This window comes from Condylura cristata, unplaced genomic scaffold (genome assembly GCF_000260355.1).
Source record: "Condylura cristata isolate star-nosed mole 26May11 unplaced genomic scaffold, ConCri1.0 scaffold00004, whole genome shotgun sequence".
In the NCBI taxonomy this organism is placed as follows: domain Eukaryota; kingdom Metazoa; phylum Chordata; class Mammalia; order Eulipotyphla; family Talpidae; genus Condylura; species Condylura cristata.
This window is the reverse complement of record NW_004567105.1, coordinates 60,218,932-60,238,997: the sequence shown is the minus strand read 5'-3', so window position 1 is coordinate 60,238,997 and position 20,066 is coordinate 60,218,932. Positions and strand designations below refer to the sequence as shown.

The 20,066-nt window shown below is 40.9% G+C and overlaps 1 protein-coding gene across 5 annotated transcripts in view; it reads left to right on the top strand.

Moving 5' to 3' along the window:
• DOCK3 (dedicator of cytokinesis 3) overlaps window positions 1–20,066 on the top strand; it is a 175,814-nt gene that overhangs the window by 106,309 nt on the left and 49,439 nt on the right. For 3 of the 5 annotated variants that reach the window (XM_012720303.1, XM_012720301.1, XM_012720305.1), the window contains exons 18-27: window positions 444–525; window positions 3,985–4,155; window positions 7,292–7,484; window positions 9,850–9,977; window positions 12,264–12,410; window positions 14,397–14,495; window positions 16,306–16,400; window positions 18,056–18,131; window positions 18,602–18,702; window positions 18,930–18,988. In XM_012720303.1, the coding sequence (XP_012575757.1) occupies window positions 444–525; window positions 3,985–4,155; window positions 7,292–7,484; window positions 9,850–9,977; window positions 12,264–12,410; window positions 14,397–14,495; window positions 16,306–16,400; window positions 18,056–18,131; window positions 18,602–18,702; window positions 18,930–18,988 (1,151 nt within the window). The remainder of the gene's footprint in view (window positions 1–443; window positions 526–3,984; window positions 4,156–7,291; window positions 7,485–9,849; window positions 9,978–12,263; window positions 12,411–14,396; window positions 14,496–16,305; window positions 16,401–18,055; window positions 18,132–18,601; window positions 18,703–18,929; window positions 18,989–20,066) is intronic. The other 2 variants (XM_012720302.1, XM_012720304.1) reach the window with 2 other exon arrangements.

Genomic DNA, 20,066 nt, shown 5'->3' with positions numbered 1-20,066 from the left:
ATCCCATCCTATTCAATAACTTGGATCTAAAACGAGATAGAGGTGGAACATGGAAGTATCTAGCTTTATTCAGAGTTTGCTATTTAATAGGTATTGTTGCATATTCTAGAGACTGCGGTTTTAGGCAAAACAAAAATATATATGCTGTTCAAAGCTTTGGGAAAACTTTCTTGTAATCAAAAAATAAATGTGTTTCCAGGAGAGTGGAAAGAGTGATTGTAATTGCTAATTAAAATGTGGCCACAAACACACACTCAAAAAATATCTATATAAGGACAGATCTCAGATGATCTGAAGATTCCATAATTGTAATGGATCCATCACTATACTATAGTTTATCAGCTGGAAATTACTTCCTGTGTGGCTAGTTCAGAGCTGCAAACATTTCAGGCTGCATTGCTTTTGGATTAAAGTGGGGTTTCTAAAACCATTCTCCTTCACAGGGAACTCATCCGCTGTTTGAAGTGGTATATGGACTGCTCAGCAGAATTGATTCGTCAGGATCACATTCAGGAAGCCATGAGGGTAATGTATCGTGCTTACTGTCTGTCCATGGCCCACCCCTGCAGTTATTTGTTGAGTGATCTCAATGCTTCAGTGTGCAGGACAGGTAGAGGCACCCCAGTACTCTGACCTGCTTTCAGGAATGCCTTCCACCACATAATTCCCCTTACCTCTCCTCCAGTTCCTCCATTTTGACCCTGAATATTTCTTTTTTTTAATTGAAATAACATTATAGCATAATACAGTTTCGGGTGTATAGCATTATAATTCAATATCTATATGACTCCCCACCAGAAGTTCAGTTTCTCCCTCTCAATACAGTTGACACCCTCTCCCCAGTGTACCCATTCCTTCACCTTCCTTCCCCAGATGTAACCATGATTTTATTCTCATGATTTAAGAGTTTTTGTTTTGCATTGTGGAGCTTCCTTGGAATACTAAAAATAAATAGACCATATGATCCAGCAATTACATGCCTTACGATTTATCCAAAAAGTATTAAAACACTAATTCAAGGGGATATATTCTCTCGTGTTCATTGCATAGCACTACTTGTAATAGTCAAGGTATGGGAACACCCTATGTGCTCAACAAGAAATAAGTGAATAAAGAAGAGCTGGTACATAAACACAATGGAATAATAATCAGCTATAAAAAGACATGAAATTTTGCCATTTGCAGCAACATGGCTGGAACTGGAGGAGGTTATTGCTAAGTAAAATAAATCAGAATGAAGAAGACAAATACTGGATGATTTCATCTGTGTGTAATATAAAGAAACAAAACAAAGTAACAGACAAAATTAAACCAAAACTAGCCCTAGAAACATAATTGTAAGATTGAGACAGGTGGGGGAGAGGGGAAGTAAACATTGTTTTAAAATGAATAATAACATAAATAGATCTATAAATAAAATTTTTAAAAATAAAATACATAAAAAATGTAATTGTAGGATTGAGTCTGTGGGAAGGGGTGTGGAACATAATGTGGGAAGGGAGACCCAAAGGAATATTTACTTCAAGATCGAGAGCTTAGAGAAAACTTCCCTGAGGAGATGACCTTTTAACTGAAATCAGTGGTAAGAGCTGGGGAGAAACAGTCAAGACCGAGCAAACAGTATGTTTAAAAAGCCTGGATGGGTAAAAGCTTAAGTTTGCAAGCAACCAAAAATTGACTGACTGATGCAACCAATGCGGGAACTTTCAGAAATTTGGATGTGAGAGGTGACAGGGAGAGCTGAGACATATTCCCTGGGGTTCTGGTTAAAGCAGCAGTTGATGGCAGGGTCGCTTACAGAGGTGCAAAACTCCTGGAAAAAAATTGGTTTGGATGAGAAAAAGGAAGCATTAACTTAATAAACTTGAAGGAGCATTTCCCATGCTTATTCTTACCACTTCAGCCTTGCAGGGTTAATGTTTTCTCAGGTCATTTCCCCGCTTTACTGAGTTTCAGTTTGGTCCCCTTGACCAAAGTACTAAGTCTCTGACTTCATCCTGTGTTCCTCCTTCCTCACAGGATGCCTATGCCTCTGGCACATCTTACTCGGGAGCACATGGGCCAGGAAGCCTCTTTATTACTCTTGATTCAGCACATCTTGCCACTCACGTCCCATCTCTTCCCTTCACTTTCAGAGTCATGAGCTTTCAAAAAAAGTTCTGCAAGAAAGATAGAAATAAAAAGCCCTCTTTTCTTAGGTGGTTGTATTATTTGTTCGTATTTGATAAACCTGTGGGCTTTATCATTGATGGCATGAGTATATTTTTTAGCAAGATGCTCCAGAAAGACAGCACACTATTCACTTCTGAATGCCTCAGACCCTTACCAAGAAGCAGAGCAAAGAGGGCACAGTGGCTCTTCCCAGCGAGAGAGGCTGCTATAACTTTGAAGATCTCCTTCCCTTTCAGGTTTATTAACTTAAGTAGAAAAGGACAGAGCAGTTGCTTCAGCCACAGTTAGGTGCTCCATTATCTCCATGCAGGGTTGGGAGTCCTCTTGAACTTTGGGACATTCTTCATAGTTCATCCCTTAACCTTCTACTCAACTAGTAGAATTCTACTCGAGGATTCTTCCACTTGTCTTTCCTTCCCCATTTGCATCTGCCTCCTGATACTGGCCAAGCAGGTGCTGATCTTAAAGATCAAGAGGAGTGGGGAAGTGGAAGTCAGGTTGTGATAGATGATTGGAAGTAGATTTGTTGTCCAGGTTTTTACAAAGTCATCTTCAGCACCACCTTTGTGCTTCTCTGCAGGGTGTTTCGTATATTTGAACTTAATGGAGAAACTAAACCCTCATGCCCAGAAAGTGTAAGCAACAACTATGCTGTTCAGTTCTGGCTTTCAGAGTGAAACTAATTTTAAGCTACTCAATACATCTCATGTGGTAGCTGTTTGAAAGTGAAAAAAATCTGATGAGGAGGAAAACATTTTCCTTTTTTTAAATTATAGAATGTAGCACAGATTTTTGAAGTTCTTTACAGACCAGGCATTAAATGCTCCTATAACAGAAATTACAGCACTTATGCAGATGAGGTCACATGCTATGACTTACCTTCTGCTGCAGACATTGGGAGACACATTTTACTTTTCTAGTCATTTACCAGTGCCAACTGAGTTTTTGTGGGCCACAAAAAAAAGTCTTGTATTCCCAAATCTTCTAACAGATGGAAAGATTATGAAAGATCTCTTGGGAGCTGTTTCCTATTATATATTTTAAGTAACTGAGCTCCGCTGTTTCATCCTTGGAGAAGTTTCTCTCCAATGTCTCTGCCTTTCCTGTGTCTGGTACAGCTATGGTAGTTCTTTGATTAGAAAGCATAGTCCTGGATCTAAAATCTGTTCTCTTAAAATAGAATTACTCTACTCACAAGCAGGGGCCAAGCGTCAGGAAAGCTCCATGACCTGATTCTGCTCCCAAAACATGTTATGAGAACTTTATCTTCTATATTGCTCATGAACTGTATACGGCAGGTGCCCCTCGTCGGGAGGGTTTACAGTCAGCATTTTGGGTCCACCAGCTGCAGTACAAACCTAGGCAAGTTGTCTCCAGACTTGACTTCTGACGAGAAGGCTGTCAGGTTGTCTCAGATATGCAGAATACTCCTTAAAGTACTCTTTCTCCTTGGAATAAATTCAAGATAAGTTCTTACATTAGTGCTTTTGGAGCTTTTTGTGTCCATACCTGAAAAAAAAAATGGAGAAAAACCTAATTTCCTTCTGTTCTTGAATTCCACCAATGACTATGGTTCCTCAATTCCAGAGCCTTAGAACAGTCTTGAAATCATTTGATGATCCTCAGTAGAAGATAGGTGCTGCTCAGTGACCTCTTGAGAAAAATTTAAAAATAAAGTGTGACACCATAGTTAAAATTGTCTACCACCTGATTTTGTTACAGAATTTACCATTACTTTGCCCATAATTCACTGCTGTATTTGTTTCTAAACATCTTTAAAGCCTTTCCATCTCCTTTTTACCACACCTCCAGGCCTTGGAATACCTTTTCAAGTTCATTGTGCAATCGAGGATCCTGTACTCACGAGCCACCTGTGGAATGGAAGAGGAGCAGTTCCGATCCAGCATCCAAGAACTCTTCCAGTCCATCCGGTTTGTTCTCAGTCTGGACAGCAGAAACTCAGAAACACTCCTCTTCACTCAGGTATGTGAGCCGACAGGAAGTTCTTTCCCTAGCAGGAAAGTTTTCTAGTTTGCGTTAGGTGGTTTCTGTGTCCTCTGGTTTCCAGTCAGTGAAGCCCTGCCAGGCTCGTGTGTGATTTATAAGGAAATACCTAATAGAACAAAATGTAATTATCAACTTCAAAGCCAGTTACGTCCCAGCTGCCAAATATGAACTAGCTTTATGGTAGAGAAGAAATGCAGCGTTATTCACAGAAGCGCTCTTTATACCAAATTTACTTAGCTGCCATTTTATTAGTTATTTGTGAACATTTTATTTACAGACAATATTCAAAATGTATTAGGGATTTTACTTTTTGTAGTCACTGTGTTAATTTTTAAAGCTTTAGATTTGTGTTTGTCTATTTCAGCAGTTAAGAGTGAAATAGAAAAAAGTGAAATAGGTTGATAAACAGCAGAAATAGCTAGGAATCTTTGGCTGAGAATTAGGATTATATTCTAATAGAAATATCAGTGTGAAAAGGAAAGTTGCTTTCTTGCATTAAAAATGTCTGGAGAGGGAAGAGGATGGGACTATGGTGATGGCACACGGGTGACTCGGTGATAGGAAACCCGCGGGGATTACAATTGAGATGAAAAAAAATGTACAAAATTATGTAAAAATAAACTGTTATATTATTTTAAAAAATGTTTGGTCAAGGGAGAAAATAATAATAATAATGAACAATTATATACCAGAGACATTTTATGGGGATGGAGTGGGGAATGGGATCAAAAATTGGGGCCAGGGAGGAGTGCACTGCACTATGGTGATGGCACAGGGTGATTGGTGATGGGAAGCCCATGGGGATTACAACTGAGATGGAAAAAGGCACAAAGTGGTGTAAAAATAAACTATTATATTATTTTTAAAAAATGTCTGGTCAACTTACCTTTTACCTTTCCATGCTTCCTCACCATAGAAAGAATCCAATATATTGTTCATTGCCCCAGTCACAAGGTTATTTTCTCTCATGAACCAATGTCAGAATTTAATCTTCATGGACTATACTTTTTTTTTAAAACAAATTATTACATCCTAATCTGTCAGCAAAGACTCTTTCATGTCCACTCATCCAGTCACTGCTAGGTCTGTCATTAATATGCCTAAATATCTCATTTAAATCAGTTTTAAAACAATTAGCTTTTTCTCACTTGCCACTATGTTGCACCTGAATGCTAATTGCCCATAGATCAGCTGACCCAGAGAACAGGTGAGCAGTGGGAGCAAACTGCTCAAAGACAGTAGAAATATCTCAAGGTCACCAAATGCCTCTATAAGAAGAGTTCCTTCCATCATCTCCCCTACTGACTGCCCTAAGCAGTACATCATCTCCACCCTTCCTCTCGCCCAGCCCTGCCAACAAGGCTCCTGCCAGCTCCTGCCAGCTCCTGCCAACAAGGCTGAGGATACCTGCTCCTTCCCTCAGCCTGCAGAAATGCAGCGATATTGGAAGTGGAAGATGTGCTTTTTGCCCTATACTCAGTGGCATGCTACTACACTTCAGACAAATGTTCCAGATCTAATCTCAGCTTAGACCTGAGCCAGAATCAGGTCTGCTTCTTTGGTGCTAAGATTTCATGAATTTCAGAACTTTCAGCAAGTGTATTATACAATCAGACTTTATGCCTCTGATTCTGACATCTAAGAAATGTTCAGGTATATAAATATAGAACATTTCACCTTTCAGAGAGGAAATCAACTACTATTTGTTGTTGATCATCAAGTGTCTGCTTTTCCCCCTTTTTCTTTTCTATCTAACTGCTTATGTTAATTTGTTGTTGTGCTGTTTTAAATGCTGCAAAACAATCTCCTTACAATCCTGAGGAGTTTTTACTTGGTCTGAACATAATCTGCAGTATGAGTGACCTGATTCTTCATCACATAATTTGTACTCACACTAGGCCAGTACCTACTCCCTGAAGAAACAGTCAAAAACAACAACATCCCCTCCACTTAGAAAGAATATGTTCTCATCTACTTATCCAAGGGTGATATTCAATTCCCTCCTGTAAATCTTGGATTAATTGTGTAAGTGGACTAAGACGTAGGGGGAAAAACTCATGATGCTACTATTCAGGCAGAGGGAAAGAGAATCAGTATTTATCAAAGACTGGTTGCTTGCCTGGCACGCCATTAGAAACTGACTTTATGCACCTAATGTTTTCTCATAATAATGCCAAGAGATAGCTTCACCCCCAGGTATAAAAGAGAAAACTGAGGAATTAGACAATAACTCACCCAAACATATATGGCAGATATGAGCTGGGATGTGAACACAAGACTGACTAACTCCAATAACCCATTCTGTCTCCTGGAGTAGCCTGTCTCCCCAAAGCTCTGGAACTATTGTCAGATTGTCAAAGAAGCACTTCATGGTCTGTCTGCCAGAGCTGAGATCCTAACAGAGAAGTCTCTAAACACACACTCTCCCCTTGCCAGGACCATTGAGGTCGCTGACCTCTGTCAGCAACATCAGTAATCCTCAAAAGAACGTGACTGATGACATCACACACTCACCATCCTTTTGAGTTTTCACTTGAGACTGCCAGGCATCACTTATGAAGGAAATAACTTACAAAGTCTCAGATTTCATGTTTTCAAATAAGCGTCTTTATCCTAGAAAAATGGTCCAGTTTCAAAAGTTGGATTGATGGGGCAGAGCTGTGAGTGGCGTCCAACTAGTGCCTCTCTGAGGCACCATACTTTCCTGATAGGCTTTTGGTTTATGTTTGGGACAGCAATTGAAAAATCAAACTCTTGATCATAAAGACAAGCAAAATGTTAAATCCCTTTTATGAGCAAAATCAGCTGTGGGTGGCCATGTTGAGTTGAGGTCTCTATTCTCCTCTCCTAGGAAATGCCTTGGCAAGTTATAAAAGCTTGAAGTGACCTGGTCCCTAGCACATTCTCTTGTTTGGTTTTCTTTTTGCTTCTCCCTGTCCCATACCCTAAGTGTGCTGCAAGAATGAATGGTCAAAGGTTGGAGAGGAGCCCACCCAGGGAAGAGGTGCTAGAAACCCTTTTCAACCTCTTACCATCTCAATTTATTGTCTGAGCCTGCAAAATAAACATACATTTCACACCCTGTTAACTATAGCTTCACTTGCTTCTGCAGGCTGCTCTTCTCAATTCCTTCCCAACCATCTTTGATGAGCTGCTCCAAATGTTCACCGTGCAGGAAGTGGCAGAATTTGTGAGAGGGACGCTGGGGAGCATGCCCAGCACTGTGCACATCGGGCAGTCAATGGATGTGGTGAAACTGCAGTCCATCGCCAGAACTGTGGATAGCCGCCTCTTTTCTTTCTCAGGTAAGTCAAGTTGGGATGAGAGTCAGACTTTTGTGCTTTCAGGGTGTCAGACCACTAGTATAATCAAAGGGTCGGTATTATCAAACATCACGCAAGAAGCCAGTGGTCCTTAAAATACAGCTTTAAAAAAAAAAAAAAACCTTAGGGAATGCAGACAAGACTTAGGCCTACTGCCTCACTCAGAATTGACTTCCGGGAACCCATACCCTGGAGCACACCCATGGGTAGCCTTGAGAGCAGCCTCCAGGCCCATAAGTCTAACAGATTATATCACTACCATACCCCCAGCAGGATGGGAAAGAGGGGGTCACAAAAAAGATCGCTCTAGCTTAAGGGGATAAGGATGGCCAGTAAATAAAAAATGAGGCCCTGAAAGTGGTTCCTTGACTCCCTAGTCAGATTGATCTCTTTCATCTCTTTGAAGAAGCCTCTAAGGATTAAACAAAGAGATGTACAGGGAGTATTCTATGCTCCCCAAGAGCTCACAACAGCCTAACAAATGCCATCAGCAGTACAGGCTGCCTTTCAGAAGGAACTTCTGGATTAATTCCTGAAACTTCATTAAACATGATCAAGTTCAGCCTTGCAGTGCTACCAAATGTTTACTGGTCAAATGTAAGATCTGTATAAGCCTGATCCTTTAAGTGAAATAACACTCATAGAATAAACTTCTAAGATGAATAAATATAATGTGCTAGCAGAACAGTTATTGTTAGAGTTTTTAGAATTACAACTTTTGGTTGTGATGTCTGTAAGTGACTCTTAAACAGTACAGAGCAATGATTTCTCAGCCCCAGTGCTGTACATACTTGCAGCGTTGCATTTAGCTCTGCCAGGGTGGCATATTGCTGACGGTAAATCTGCCGCCAAGAAAATCAGCTCTTCTCCACCACCAGCTGTTTATGGTAAACACACCTCTCTTCTCCAGTTCCTGGATTGAAGATTTTATTAGTTTGTACACTTTATGATCGAGGCCATTGTATCTTGACAGACTTTATTTCTAATATTTTTAAATGTACTTGCTGCTTTCCACAATCACTTAAGAAAAATTATTTTAAACCTTATGTTGTGGTGGAACTGTGTAATTGGATTTTGCAACAATAAGCCCCCACCAAGTTTTCATTTGCATCTCATGTTCATCGACTAGCTGATTGCAGCACCTTCCCTGAGCAGGAGGGCTTTGATCAACACACAGATTTTAGAGCATGTCACTTAGACTCTTCTTCAGCAGGTTCTAGTAGCAGCCCACTATTTTGTCTGTGGGCAGTAATTAATTGTTATAAACCCTGCTGTGTTGGCATTTTGGTCTACAAAATAAGGAAAAGCTTTTCTTTTACCCAAGTATCCTTTTAAACATAGAGCCGCTGTCATTCTATGTTGGTTGAACATATCATAAGTATTTAACAAGGCAGCCCCAAAATCTCTTGTATGTCATGTTGTCTTTAACTGGAAGTGTCTTCAACACTTCCTTTCTGAATTTCATCTGGAACACTTAAGTGTGTCAAACATGAACAGTAATCAAAAATGCAGTGGATCATTTGTGTTGCTGGTGATCTGTGTTCTGAACTCACTAGTGGCCAGATGGGATGGTACCTCCAGGGTCACACAATCATGACCACATAGGAGTGAAGAACACCAGAAACATGTTTACACTTTTGTTTTGATTTTTCTTCTTACCACAGTTATAAAGTAAATGCAGAAAAGACTATTAGCACCTCCTTCTACAGATGGGAAAATCAAGCCCATAGGAGAAGGCAGCCTGCCTGGGGTCTTAGTGTAAGGTAATAAGAGTTTGAACTCAGATCCAACCTTCCTGAATTCAGGGCTCTAAATATAGTCATCTCCTAGTGAAAATGCTATTTCAGTAACTCTGAAGAGAAAAGAAAGGTTAAAAGGGCTTGAATTAATGCAAGTAGGGTGGGCAATAAGGGTTACATAATTCTCAAAGCCTATGACAGGTTTTACTTATTTTTCATCCATTGCCATGAATATATCTAGAGCCTGAAGTGAAAACGAAAGAGGCCTAGAGAGTGTCACAGAGTAAACACTTATGGTGTGGAAGTTGGAGCCCTCCGTCAGCATTGTAAAGGACGACCACTTATGAGGCATATCAAGTCCATGGGTTCAGTCATTGCAGTTCACAGAACTAGGTGTGTCACTTAAATGGGGTTTTCACTGTAAGCTATGCTTTTCACTTGAAGTCTAGTCATTTAAGAGATTTCATTTGTAAGGGAAGGGTGACCTCCAGCTCGCCTACATTTGCCAGCCCTTTATTTAAGATCAGCTTAGTTCTGCATTGCCACTGACTTCCATAGGCGTCTGGTTCTTCTCTGAAGGGCTTCTTCACCTGTGTTTCCTCTCCCAGAATCCCGCCGCATCCTGCTTCCTGTGGTTCTGCATCACATTCACCTTCACCTGAGGCAGCAGAAAGAGCTGCTCATCTGCTCAGGGATTCTTGGCAGCATCTTCTCCATCGTCAAGACCAGCTCTCTGGTAGTAGCCCCATTCCCACTCTGCCCCCCTCAGCTTGCTCTAATCTTGTGTCTTTAGCCAGAGCCAAACCAACAAAGATGGTTTTGTGCACTTTTCAGTCACAGAAGCTGTGTGTGCCCAGCAGACTTCTCAGCACAGTAGTCTTGCTATTTTAAAAAGTTGCACTACCATGATTCCACCCAGAAACATAGTTATCTGTAGTACCAGAAAGCCATGTTCTCTCTTTCAGAACAGGTAATAATCCTATGCTCCTTCTAGTGTTCTAAGGAGCCTCTGCCATGAGCATATGATGCAGGCTCCGGCTTACAGGCAAAGGCAGCTTGCTCATACAGACGTTACTGTCAGCTTCCTGGCAGCTTGATTCCACCCATATGGCATTCCTATACTATGCCAGATGAGGTCAGGATGTGCAAGAGAGAAATGTCGCTCACAATAGCTCTGAGCCTCGTAGAATTTTACTTAGGGTGAGGTAATTTAACCAGTAATGCTTTTGCCTATTTTTCTCTTTGTGGTTTTTTGTTTTTTTTTTTTTTTTTTTTTTGCTTTAAAAGAGATCTGTAGAAGGAGGGAGGAGGGAAGGAAAGACCTATATCAGGTGTCAATAAATGTGAGTCTATTTTAACCATATTCATTTTATATATTTGTGATCATTAAAGAAATTAATATTTCTTACAGAGAATTTGGAAACTGTAGCAAAGTATATGAAAAATAATGAATTTGCGTTTTTATTTTTTAACTACACCATCTTATTGAAATAAGGTTTTTAGACAATAAAATTTCAAGGGCATTTAAAATGAAGGTTAGTAGCCAGGTGATAGGAGTATAAAGGTTATAGTATCCATATGAAGCAGGAGAGTTGCCAAAAAAGAAATGATACGCTTGGTTCAAACCCTACAGGATGCAGAGACCTAATAGAGTGCTCTGGTGTCCAGACTTAAAATACCATCTGGTGACAGGGCCCAGCTTGGGAGAGTGACTATGATGGTTGCAGTGGCTCTGTTGTGGGCTCTTGGCACCAGGCAAGGCTTGGCAGCTCTCCTTCACACCAGGCCTCAAAGAGGCAACACCAGGCACATAAGGTCTACTACCAGAATAGCCCAAGGTCAGACTTGAGGGGGTAGGAGACTTACTGCTAAAGAAAGAAGAGTAATTGAAGGGGGAGAAGGAGAAAAGAAGGAATGAAAGGAGAACAGGCACAGGTGAAATCTAAAGGAGATAATCTGGTTGTATGTGTGGGGCTAGCCATCAGATGCAACAGGTTTGCTCACAGTTACTCAGAGACCTTACAGGTAAGTCTTATGATCAGTTCGTAGATGAGAAAGACAACTTTGACTCCAAGAAATACTCAAGTTTATCAAGTGAAATGAGGCACAGTGCACTGATACTAAATGGATGGGTTGGGGAGTGGAATGCATCTTTCGTATTCGTCTCTGTATATCCAGGTTCTCAGGCAGTGATTGGCATATGATAAATGCTCAGTAGGTGATAGTTATATGGAGAGGTGGACATTTGAGTACTGTAGCTTGGGAAGGAGCAATAGGAATCTTTTAGTGGGGTCCTTAAGATCAATCTACAGGATTGGAGATTGGATGCAAGAGGTCTGTAGAGGGTGTGCAGACTTTTCCTGAAGTTAGAGCATGCATGTGGGAAGCAGCCCTTCGTTCCATTGTTTTCATGAGGCTGCCTGAGAAAGAGCTAAGACCAGGGTCTTCCAGGTGGACCAGGGAACATGAGCCAGCATGCTGAGGAGCTAGAATTGAGACCCGGCCTTTCTGACAACACTCAGAACTGGCAAAGATTGTGATCACCTGAGGAGAGAAGAATCCTCAGAAGGACTAAGAAACTTTTATGTATATTGGCAATAGTGAGGTGCTGCTGCCACAGCCTGTTAGTGTGAATACTATATAGTTTTCTCATAGTGTTAGTCAACAGTGCTGTACTTTCTCTGGACTTTTTTAGGGAAATCAGAGAAAACATTTAACTCGGGATGTTTGCTTTCTCCTGTACGTTGAAATATATCTGCCTGAGGTACAGAACTTGGTTGCTGCGACCATGGTAGATTAGGATAAGGCCTAACCACCAGGACAGGCTAACAGCAGCAAATGTGCCTCATCTCTGCTCAGAGCTGTTGGCCGGTTCCTTCACACGCTTGCTAGTGAGACTGAGAGCTCAGAGCTGAGAATACAGTCTGAAGACAACTCCTGACGGGGCTGACTAGTAAGTACTGCCAGCTGCATGTTAGCCCAGCCTAGCGCTAATGGTGTGCTTTCTTGCTGCTCGCTCCAGGAGGCAGATGTCATGGAGGAGGTAGAAATGATGGTGGAGAGCCTCCTGGACGTGCTCTTGCAGACTCTGCTCACCATCATGAGCAAATCGCACGCTCAGGAGGCGGTAAGAGGGCAGCGGTGCCCGCAGTGCACAGCCGAGATCACTGTTAGTAACTAACATTCAGGTTTTCTTGCTTTCTTTTCTAACCTGGGGTTCCTTCATGCCAGTCCCCATCTCACCATCCCACTACCTTCACATCAGCCTCCCTTCCTGCATGGTTGTGGCATGCTGCCCTCCCCTTCTCAAATCTGATTTCCATCTCCACTCTAAAAGCCCTAGGTTTGCATTACTAAGAGTCTGCTTTAGAGCAGGTTCAGGGGCCGCTTGTCTGCTTTCCTGAAGTGCACTGTGGCTGTTGGTCTTTGACTGTGAGCCAAGTATTTTCAATAAAGTAGAATGAAGCAGAGATGTGTAGTTAAGAGATTGAAGGTAAAAAAATAAAAGGCTGTTCCTTCTAGGCACTCTCCTAGACTCTCCTAAATGATGTGTACAACAGAATAATTTTCTCAGAATTTGCTTATATCTACATTTTAGTTGTTTTTATCTGTAGTGTTTGTATCTAAATGTCTAGCATCAGGAATAATGTGATGAGAAAGAATTGTACTGACTTTACCGAATAATGATCATCTGATCTAATTTTAGAAGGGAAACATACTGGGTCAGAGAGATAAGTCCATGGGCCCCAAAATCTCCACTCCTAAACCAGACTATACTTTTCAACCCTCGTTTTGGATCATGATAAACAGATTGCATGGAATCTTCCAGTTGGAAGGTAGGACTTCACAATGATCCCTTTAAAAAAAACTCTATGGGAGCAAGCTAAGCTTCAGCATGCTAGGGATGCAGAGAACAAGCATGTGTTTTAGAGCACACTGCTTTTGAAAAAACATTTGCTTCCTTAGGCGTGCCCATTGAGAGCACATGCACCCTGATGTGCCCTTTATACACCCACCCTTTAACCAACCAGCAGTGGCACAGGGCTTGTGAGCAAAAGCTTGATTCATGGTCTTTACAGTATTAACTCACCAATACTAATGAAGTGATTCATCTTATATAGATTACATGGAGATGATAATACTACAATTTACAGAGCCCCTTTTAATGTACTGAACTTTTACATATATATTTTGTGTATATGAATTCATCTGATCCCACAGTGATCTGTGAATATAGTTTATTATATACCCACTTTTCAGATAAAACTGAGGGTCTTGTACATTTATATTTTAAATACATATATATCACATTATATAGTGATGATTTCATGGGTCTAAAAAGAATTTAATATACTAAAAAACAGTTTTCAAATTCCCATTAGTTTTAAAATATTTGGAAATCATCCAGATTAAGTAATTGTCCTCTATCCCTTTGGAGCAGGCAACCTTCTAGGAGGAGGCCGAGCTCTGCTGCCCAATGGTGAAAGTCTTCCAAAAGAGTCCTTAAAGCAGGATTTTCTTCCATGTGTCCCACGTAGAACTTGAAGAGACTTTAAGGGTTCCTTTTTATCCTTAAATTTTTACTTGTCTTAAAGCTCATAGCTTCTCTTCTTATTTCTGACCAGTTTTGATCGCTTTCCTGACAGTTAGTTGATCTACTGTGTTCCATCTGTCTGGAAGATGGAAGCCCAGAAGGTTCCCAGGAGATCCTGTGTGAGGCTGCACCAGCACATTAGGATGGGCAGGGTTCAGATTCTTTCCAGATAAGGCTGAGCACCCTATTCCAAGAGACCCCTCCATACTTCAGTATGGTGTCCTAGTGATATATAGTGGAAAAAGACATTTTGGCAGAAACTTTCCTAGGAAAAAAACTGTGTATCTGTCTCCCTTTAAGATACGTCTTTTTTATAGGTTAATATTCTTCAAATAACCCCATGTTCAGAGTTCTCACTAAAGCTCCCAAGCCTTCCAGGCCTCCCTTAGCAGAAAAGAAAACTCATGTCCAGGGCTAGAGTCACTTCCCTTCCATTATCATTGGGGCCATTTCAGACCCTTCCTTCTCTCCTTGCCCTATGTGGATCTGGGGGGACACAACCCACATTATTGGCCCAAATAAGTGTTTTTTTGGGTTTTTTTTTTTTTGGGTTATTCCCAGGGCGAATATGTGTCCTGCCTTCTCTCCCTGCTCCGTCAGATGTGTGACACCCATTACCAGCATCTTCTGGACAACTTCCAGAGCAAAGATGAACTCAAGGTAGGAACAAAGCACTGACCTCTCACCCAGGAAAGAAAGCATGCCTGAAACTACGCAGAGTCTTTCCCCTACCAGGAAGTATCTGTTCTTCTAGATAACCCCAACTGACCTCTATTTAAATTCACACCATCTTTTTTTGCCAGCTCAGTTCTTTTCTTGAGCCCCTCTAGTGAAATTTTCATTTTGCTGCTTTCATTTCTTAACTCCAGAATTTCTCTTTGATGCTTTCAAAATAATTTCTACCCATGTTATTCACATTCTCTATTTGATGACATATTGTCCTTATACTTTTTCATTCTTTAGGCATGACTTCCTTTAGTTCTTTGGACACATTTGTAACAGCCCATTTAAAGTTTTTTTCCATTTTCCAACACAGTTCTATTGCCTTCTTTTTTCCTCTGTATGGGCCCTATACTCCCCTGTTTAATCTCTTGTATTTTTGGTTGAAAGTGGACAATTTCAGTAGCATGGCAACGCTGAAAATCAGATTTCCTTCCCCGCCCCCCACATCCCAGGCTTTGGTGTGATTGACATTTGTAGGTTTGCTTAGAGACTCTCCTGGATCAATTCTTTAATGTCTGTATGCTTTGTTAGATGAAGTCACTGAAACTTCCATGCGGCAAGTTTAGTGATCAGCTAATAACTAGACAGAGATTTCCTTAAATCATTAAGTCTTCCACACCTTGCTAAGGGAGGCTGTATATTTGTGGAGACTTACCTTCTGTGTTCTAATAGTTTATATCTCTGCCTTTGCCTTCACTTCCTCCTTGCATAGAGTCTCAAAGTCAGCCAGATGTGAGAGATGGGGCTGCTTAGGTCTTTCGGGAGAATGTGTGCCTCCGAGTACATGTGTCACTTTATAGATTCCCAGAGTTATGTTGGAACTTTCCAGAGCCTTCTCTAGATAGTTCATTGTCCCTATTTTTCTTTTGTTTGAACCAACCTTGCTTGCCCCAGTCATGAGGCTGCTTCATGCAGCTGGGCTGTTAAATCATTATGACTGACTTTTCAATAAGTACCCTTAATGATAAGGCTTTTTGGATAAGTGAGTTGTGAACCTGGTCAAACAAGCCCTCTGAAGTGGGTTTTCACAGGCCCTTGCCAAGCAGATCAAAAAGTAACAGTTTTATGGGTTTGGAGTTTTGGGAGGAAGCTCCAAACCATTTTGTCCTATCCAATAACTCATTGGAGTACTGATTTTTGCTACTGTTTTGTTTCTACAGTTATTTTCAAGACTACTGTGGGGGTAGAGAGAGAATGGGAATGGTTATAGGGCAAATTAGAATACAACAGATCTCACTGTTCTTAACTAAGATTCAGACATTTTTCTTGAATAGCACTCCTCAGTCTGCCATTATTCTCATTACTTTCATCTGGAACAGATTTTTGAGGGTCCTTAATCTGCTATTCCTAAAGTGCTTCTCCTTCCAATGTGTTCTTAGTATCTTAGTAAACAGGTTCTTACAATCAGGTGCTCAGGGACCATACCCCAAAATGAGGCCCACAGACTTGGTTGGATGCTAGTTCTGCTGGACAAAGCCTTCCCCTTGCTTTGGGCTTTCAGTGCTAGGCTGCATGGAAACAGATGCCTCTGTTCCACCCAGTTTGAATCTGCTCATACTTGGCCTGTGAGAATGCCTGAACTCACTGACAGCAGCCCTGTAACAGAAAAGCAGTATACAAGGGGAACTAGAAGATTTTACTATTGTGCCACCCATTCTTATGGTCTAGAGATCAGGAAGGGCCTGCTGAGGAATCATGCTACAGTGGTAGCGGTGGTATATCCTGTTAAATTTTCCTCTCCGATCAGGAATTCCTGTTGAAGATTTTTTGTGTGTTCCGGAACCTGATGAAGATGAGTGTCTTTCCTCGAGACTGGATGGTGATGAGACTTCTTACAAGCAAGTACGTGTGGAAGGAACCTGCAACCGCATTCTCTGAGCTGTTCTCAGACTAAGGAGAGTGTTTAAGGAGTGTCTGATAGAGAAAGCAAGACAGTTAAAGGCCAAGGCCATGGGCACAGAGAAGAGGGTAAATGTGAGGACTTGCCATTTACCATAAATCAAGGAGAATGCATAGAGTCAAAGATAATTAAAATAGCTAAAAAATGGAGTCCAGGTGCCTGATAGATGATGTCACAGTAAGGCTAGAGAAGAGCTTCTCTTTCAGGAAGACCCACTCGGTGCCACTAGCCTCTCTTGCTGTCTAATTTCAGACAAGAAACTTGATTCAATTTGTGTCCTCTGCCAGAGAGTGTTTTCCTCCCACAGCAAGTGCCAACTACCCACCTCAAACCTGATTGCAGGCTCTAACCATTTCTGACTTTGGTCACAGAAGTCACTCTAAGGCTGACCCCAGTATCTAACCTACTCCTATATCTAACCTGTGCCGTTTCTTGATAAACCAGCAAGCAGGACTAGTGATAAGATGCTGGCTCATCTGGCTCCCTCTACTCAAAAGAAGGCCATTTGGCCTCCAGTCTGTAACCTAGTGCTTTCTCCCACTGATCCACTTTTTATGTTGGCTTTAATAGAATATAGTGAAATTATGTTAGATTTATTAGCAGGGTATCAGCATGTTCTTTCTCCTTTAAGCCTTTTACAGAGTTCCCTTGTTCAAAATTGCATTTTATACAGAACAGAGGAATAACTACAAATAAAATTAATGGATATTTTCTCAAAGTAGTGAGTTTTCCATTTAAATTCCTCATTTCTATCTTTTAGCTGTTAAGAGTATTTCAGGCTCCTTAGCCCATCTTATAGCCCATCTTATTTCAAAACTTACACCTTTGAAATTTGTCATCCACTGTGCTGGTAGACTAATTTCTCTAATGCACTGGTTTTGCCTTGCCTCTCTTCTGAACCAGAGCCTTCGCTGGGCAGTCAAGGCCCTAAATAAGCTAGTTCTCACCTGCCTGTCCCACTTCACTTCCTTTCTGCCTCAGTCTGTGCCATCAGTTCCACAAGCCAAATCTAATAAGTCTCCCATTGTCCCTATATGTATATTGCCAGGCTAAAACTGAGAGAGGAAATTTCTAGGTCAATGGCTAAATTCAGATGACTTACAGATGGAAAATAATAGTTTATGACATAGTAAAGGTTTAATAACTGTATTATCCTATTATCAATAACTCCTATTACCAAGTAAAATAATAAAATTATATTCATTCCCCTGCTAATCATAATATATGTTAATTACCCAAGTCACCAAAATACTTTGAATCATACTTTGATCAGGAAGAAACTTAAAGAACTACTGAATTCCACCCCCTCCATTGAATATGCAGGGAAACTGGGCCCCAAGAGAAGTACCACAGCCATGTGATGCCTGGCTAAGTCTAGAACTCACTGACACCCTGTGCTGTCCTGCTAGCTGTGGGGCATTATTTGTGCCTATTTTTCTGAAGGTTCACACCATCTGTCTCCTTCCTGTATAGTCAGTCTTACATGAGAGTAAGTCATCCTCAGAAGCTATCCACACAGTCCATAAAGTGACACTAAGCTGTTAGATGCCATTGTTAGTCTTTTAACTCTTGTCAATGCTTTGTTCCCTTACTGCAGTATTATAGTTACTACTGTCCAGTACCTGTCTTCTGCATTACACAAAAATTTCACAGAAACAGATTTTGACTTTAAGGTAAGAACTTGTGAAATCCATCACTATCTTTGTAATAACTTAGAAAGCAGTCTTTTTTGTTTTGTTTTACTTAAAAGAACCATTTTATTTTGCTCACAATTTTGCAGATCAGGAATTTGAGAGGGACTCATCTAGGTGGCTGGGTACTAGGGTAGATGCACTGGCTATTGTTTTATTAACATGTTCATGGTATCAATCTTCCAAGCAGTAGTAATTGGAATATGACCTGGAACTCCCTCCCCACGTTGGAGCTGTTGGAAACCAGACACCCTTGAGTATGCTTTCTAATCCAGCATCAAATTAGCTTCAAGAAAGGAAAGAAAATTTCCTATTTGCAAAAATATTTTAAAAGGAAAAAAATCAAGATCTTAATTGTAAAATTAATTCTGTGCTATATGCACAAATTTAGAATCTCTCCTTGCAAGGTTATGGATTTGAGCTGTCATCTGTTTCTTTCTCTATCTCTCTAGGTGTGGAATTCTTATTTTAGCCTGGCAGTTCTGTTCATAAACCAGCCAAGCCTCCAGCTAGAAATCATCACCCCAGCCAAGAGGAAGAAAATTCTAGATAAGTAAGACATATGTCTCTTATTCATCCCCCTACCAGATGGGGCTTTTTCCATGAGACACCTTCAAAAGCCCACAAAATTCCCAAGGAGTCTAGTGTGAAAGTTCAGTTGAGAGCCAGATAACTTAGTTTTTTGGAAGCATTAGGAACATACTAGCCCAGTTGTGTTTGTAGCCCCGTGTCTCTGAACTTTCCCCGACTAATAGCTGGCTCCTGTGTTACTGTTCCCAGGTATGGGGACATGCGTGTGATGATGGCTTATGAACTGTTCAGCATGTGGCAGAATTTGGGTAAGTTTTTCTATTTTTTTTCTTGTACATATTATTTATAAGAAGTGATAAGACTAATAACTTTCCCTGAGTTTTATAAATGTTAATTCACGTCCAGGAAATCTATATTGTAACACCTCAAATATATGGTGTGGCACATGTGCACAAAGCCCCCATGCAGAAAAGTTAGGCTAGGGAATAAGGCCCCACTAATACATATGTATCCCCTTTTTGAGAACTGAAATCAAAAGAAGAGAAAAATGATAGCCCCAGTAGTTTTTCCCCCAATTTGAGAACCCATGTCTATAAGATCCTTTGTGTTCTTTGTGTCACAGTCTAGATGTTACAAATGCAAAAGCATAGATCTTGCAAATAGCACATGAACAAGGGTTAAGCTGTTCCTTTTAATAAAGCTTGAAATATTTCTTGGGTCTCTGATAATGGGCATCCAGATCAGGCTCCTGATTTCAGCTGCATGAAGCTTACATGTTAGGAAAGAATCACAGTCCCTAGATGAGATTGAGTTTAGCTCCTTTCTTTCAATAGCTTCTTTGACATTCACTGCTTTGGAGCTGAAATTGTCAGTTTTGGTGGAATCCTTGGATTGCACTAAGGACTGAGTGCCATCCCTTGGTACTGTAGTCTCAGAGTGGCCTGCCAGTATGTTAGAGAAACTACTGTTACTTTTCCTAAAGTCTGATTTCATTTAAGTCCATGGCTCGGAAGCCTTAGGAATGGTGGTCAGAAAAAGTTATAATCCCTATTAACCATCCCAGTCACTTAGTCTAGAACCAGTAAGCAAAGTGCAAGGCTTTCCTGCCAACCCTAGGGCCTTGCACCCATAAGAAAGTATAGTTTCCCCAGAAGGTCTTTTCCTGGTCTGTACTAACTCCCTCTTGAGTTAGTAGGAGTCTCCTACATAGTATCACCCTGATAGACTCTCGTCTACCCCGTGATTTCACATTATATTTCTTATGGGAGCACTGTATCTACTCAGAACAGCTCAGCTCATCCTTCAACTTTCTTGCAGCCATGGAAAGTGGGTCATGAGGGCTTTCCTGTAACTGGCCTGTACTGTTCTTACTCCATGTATCTAGTA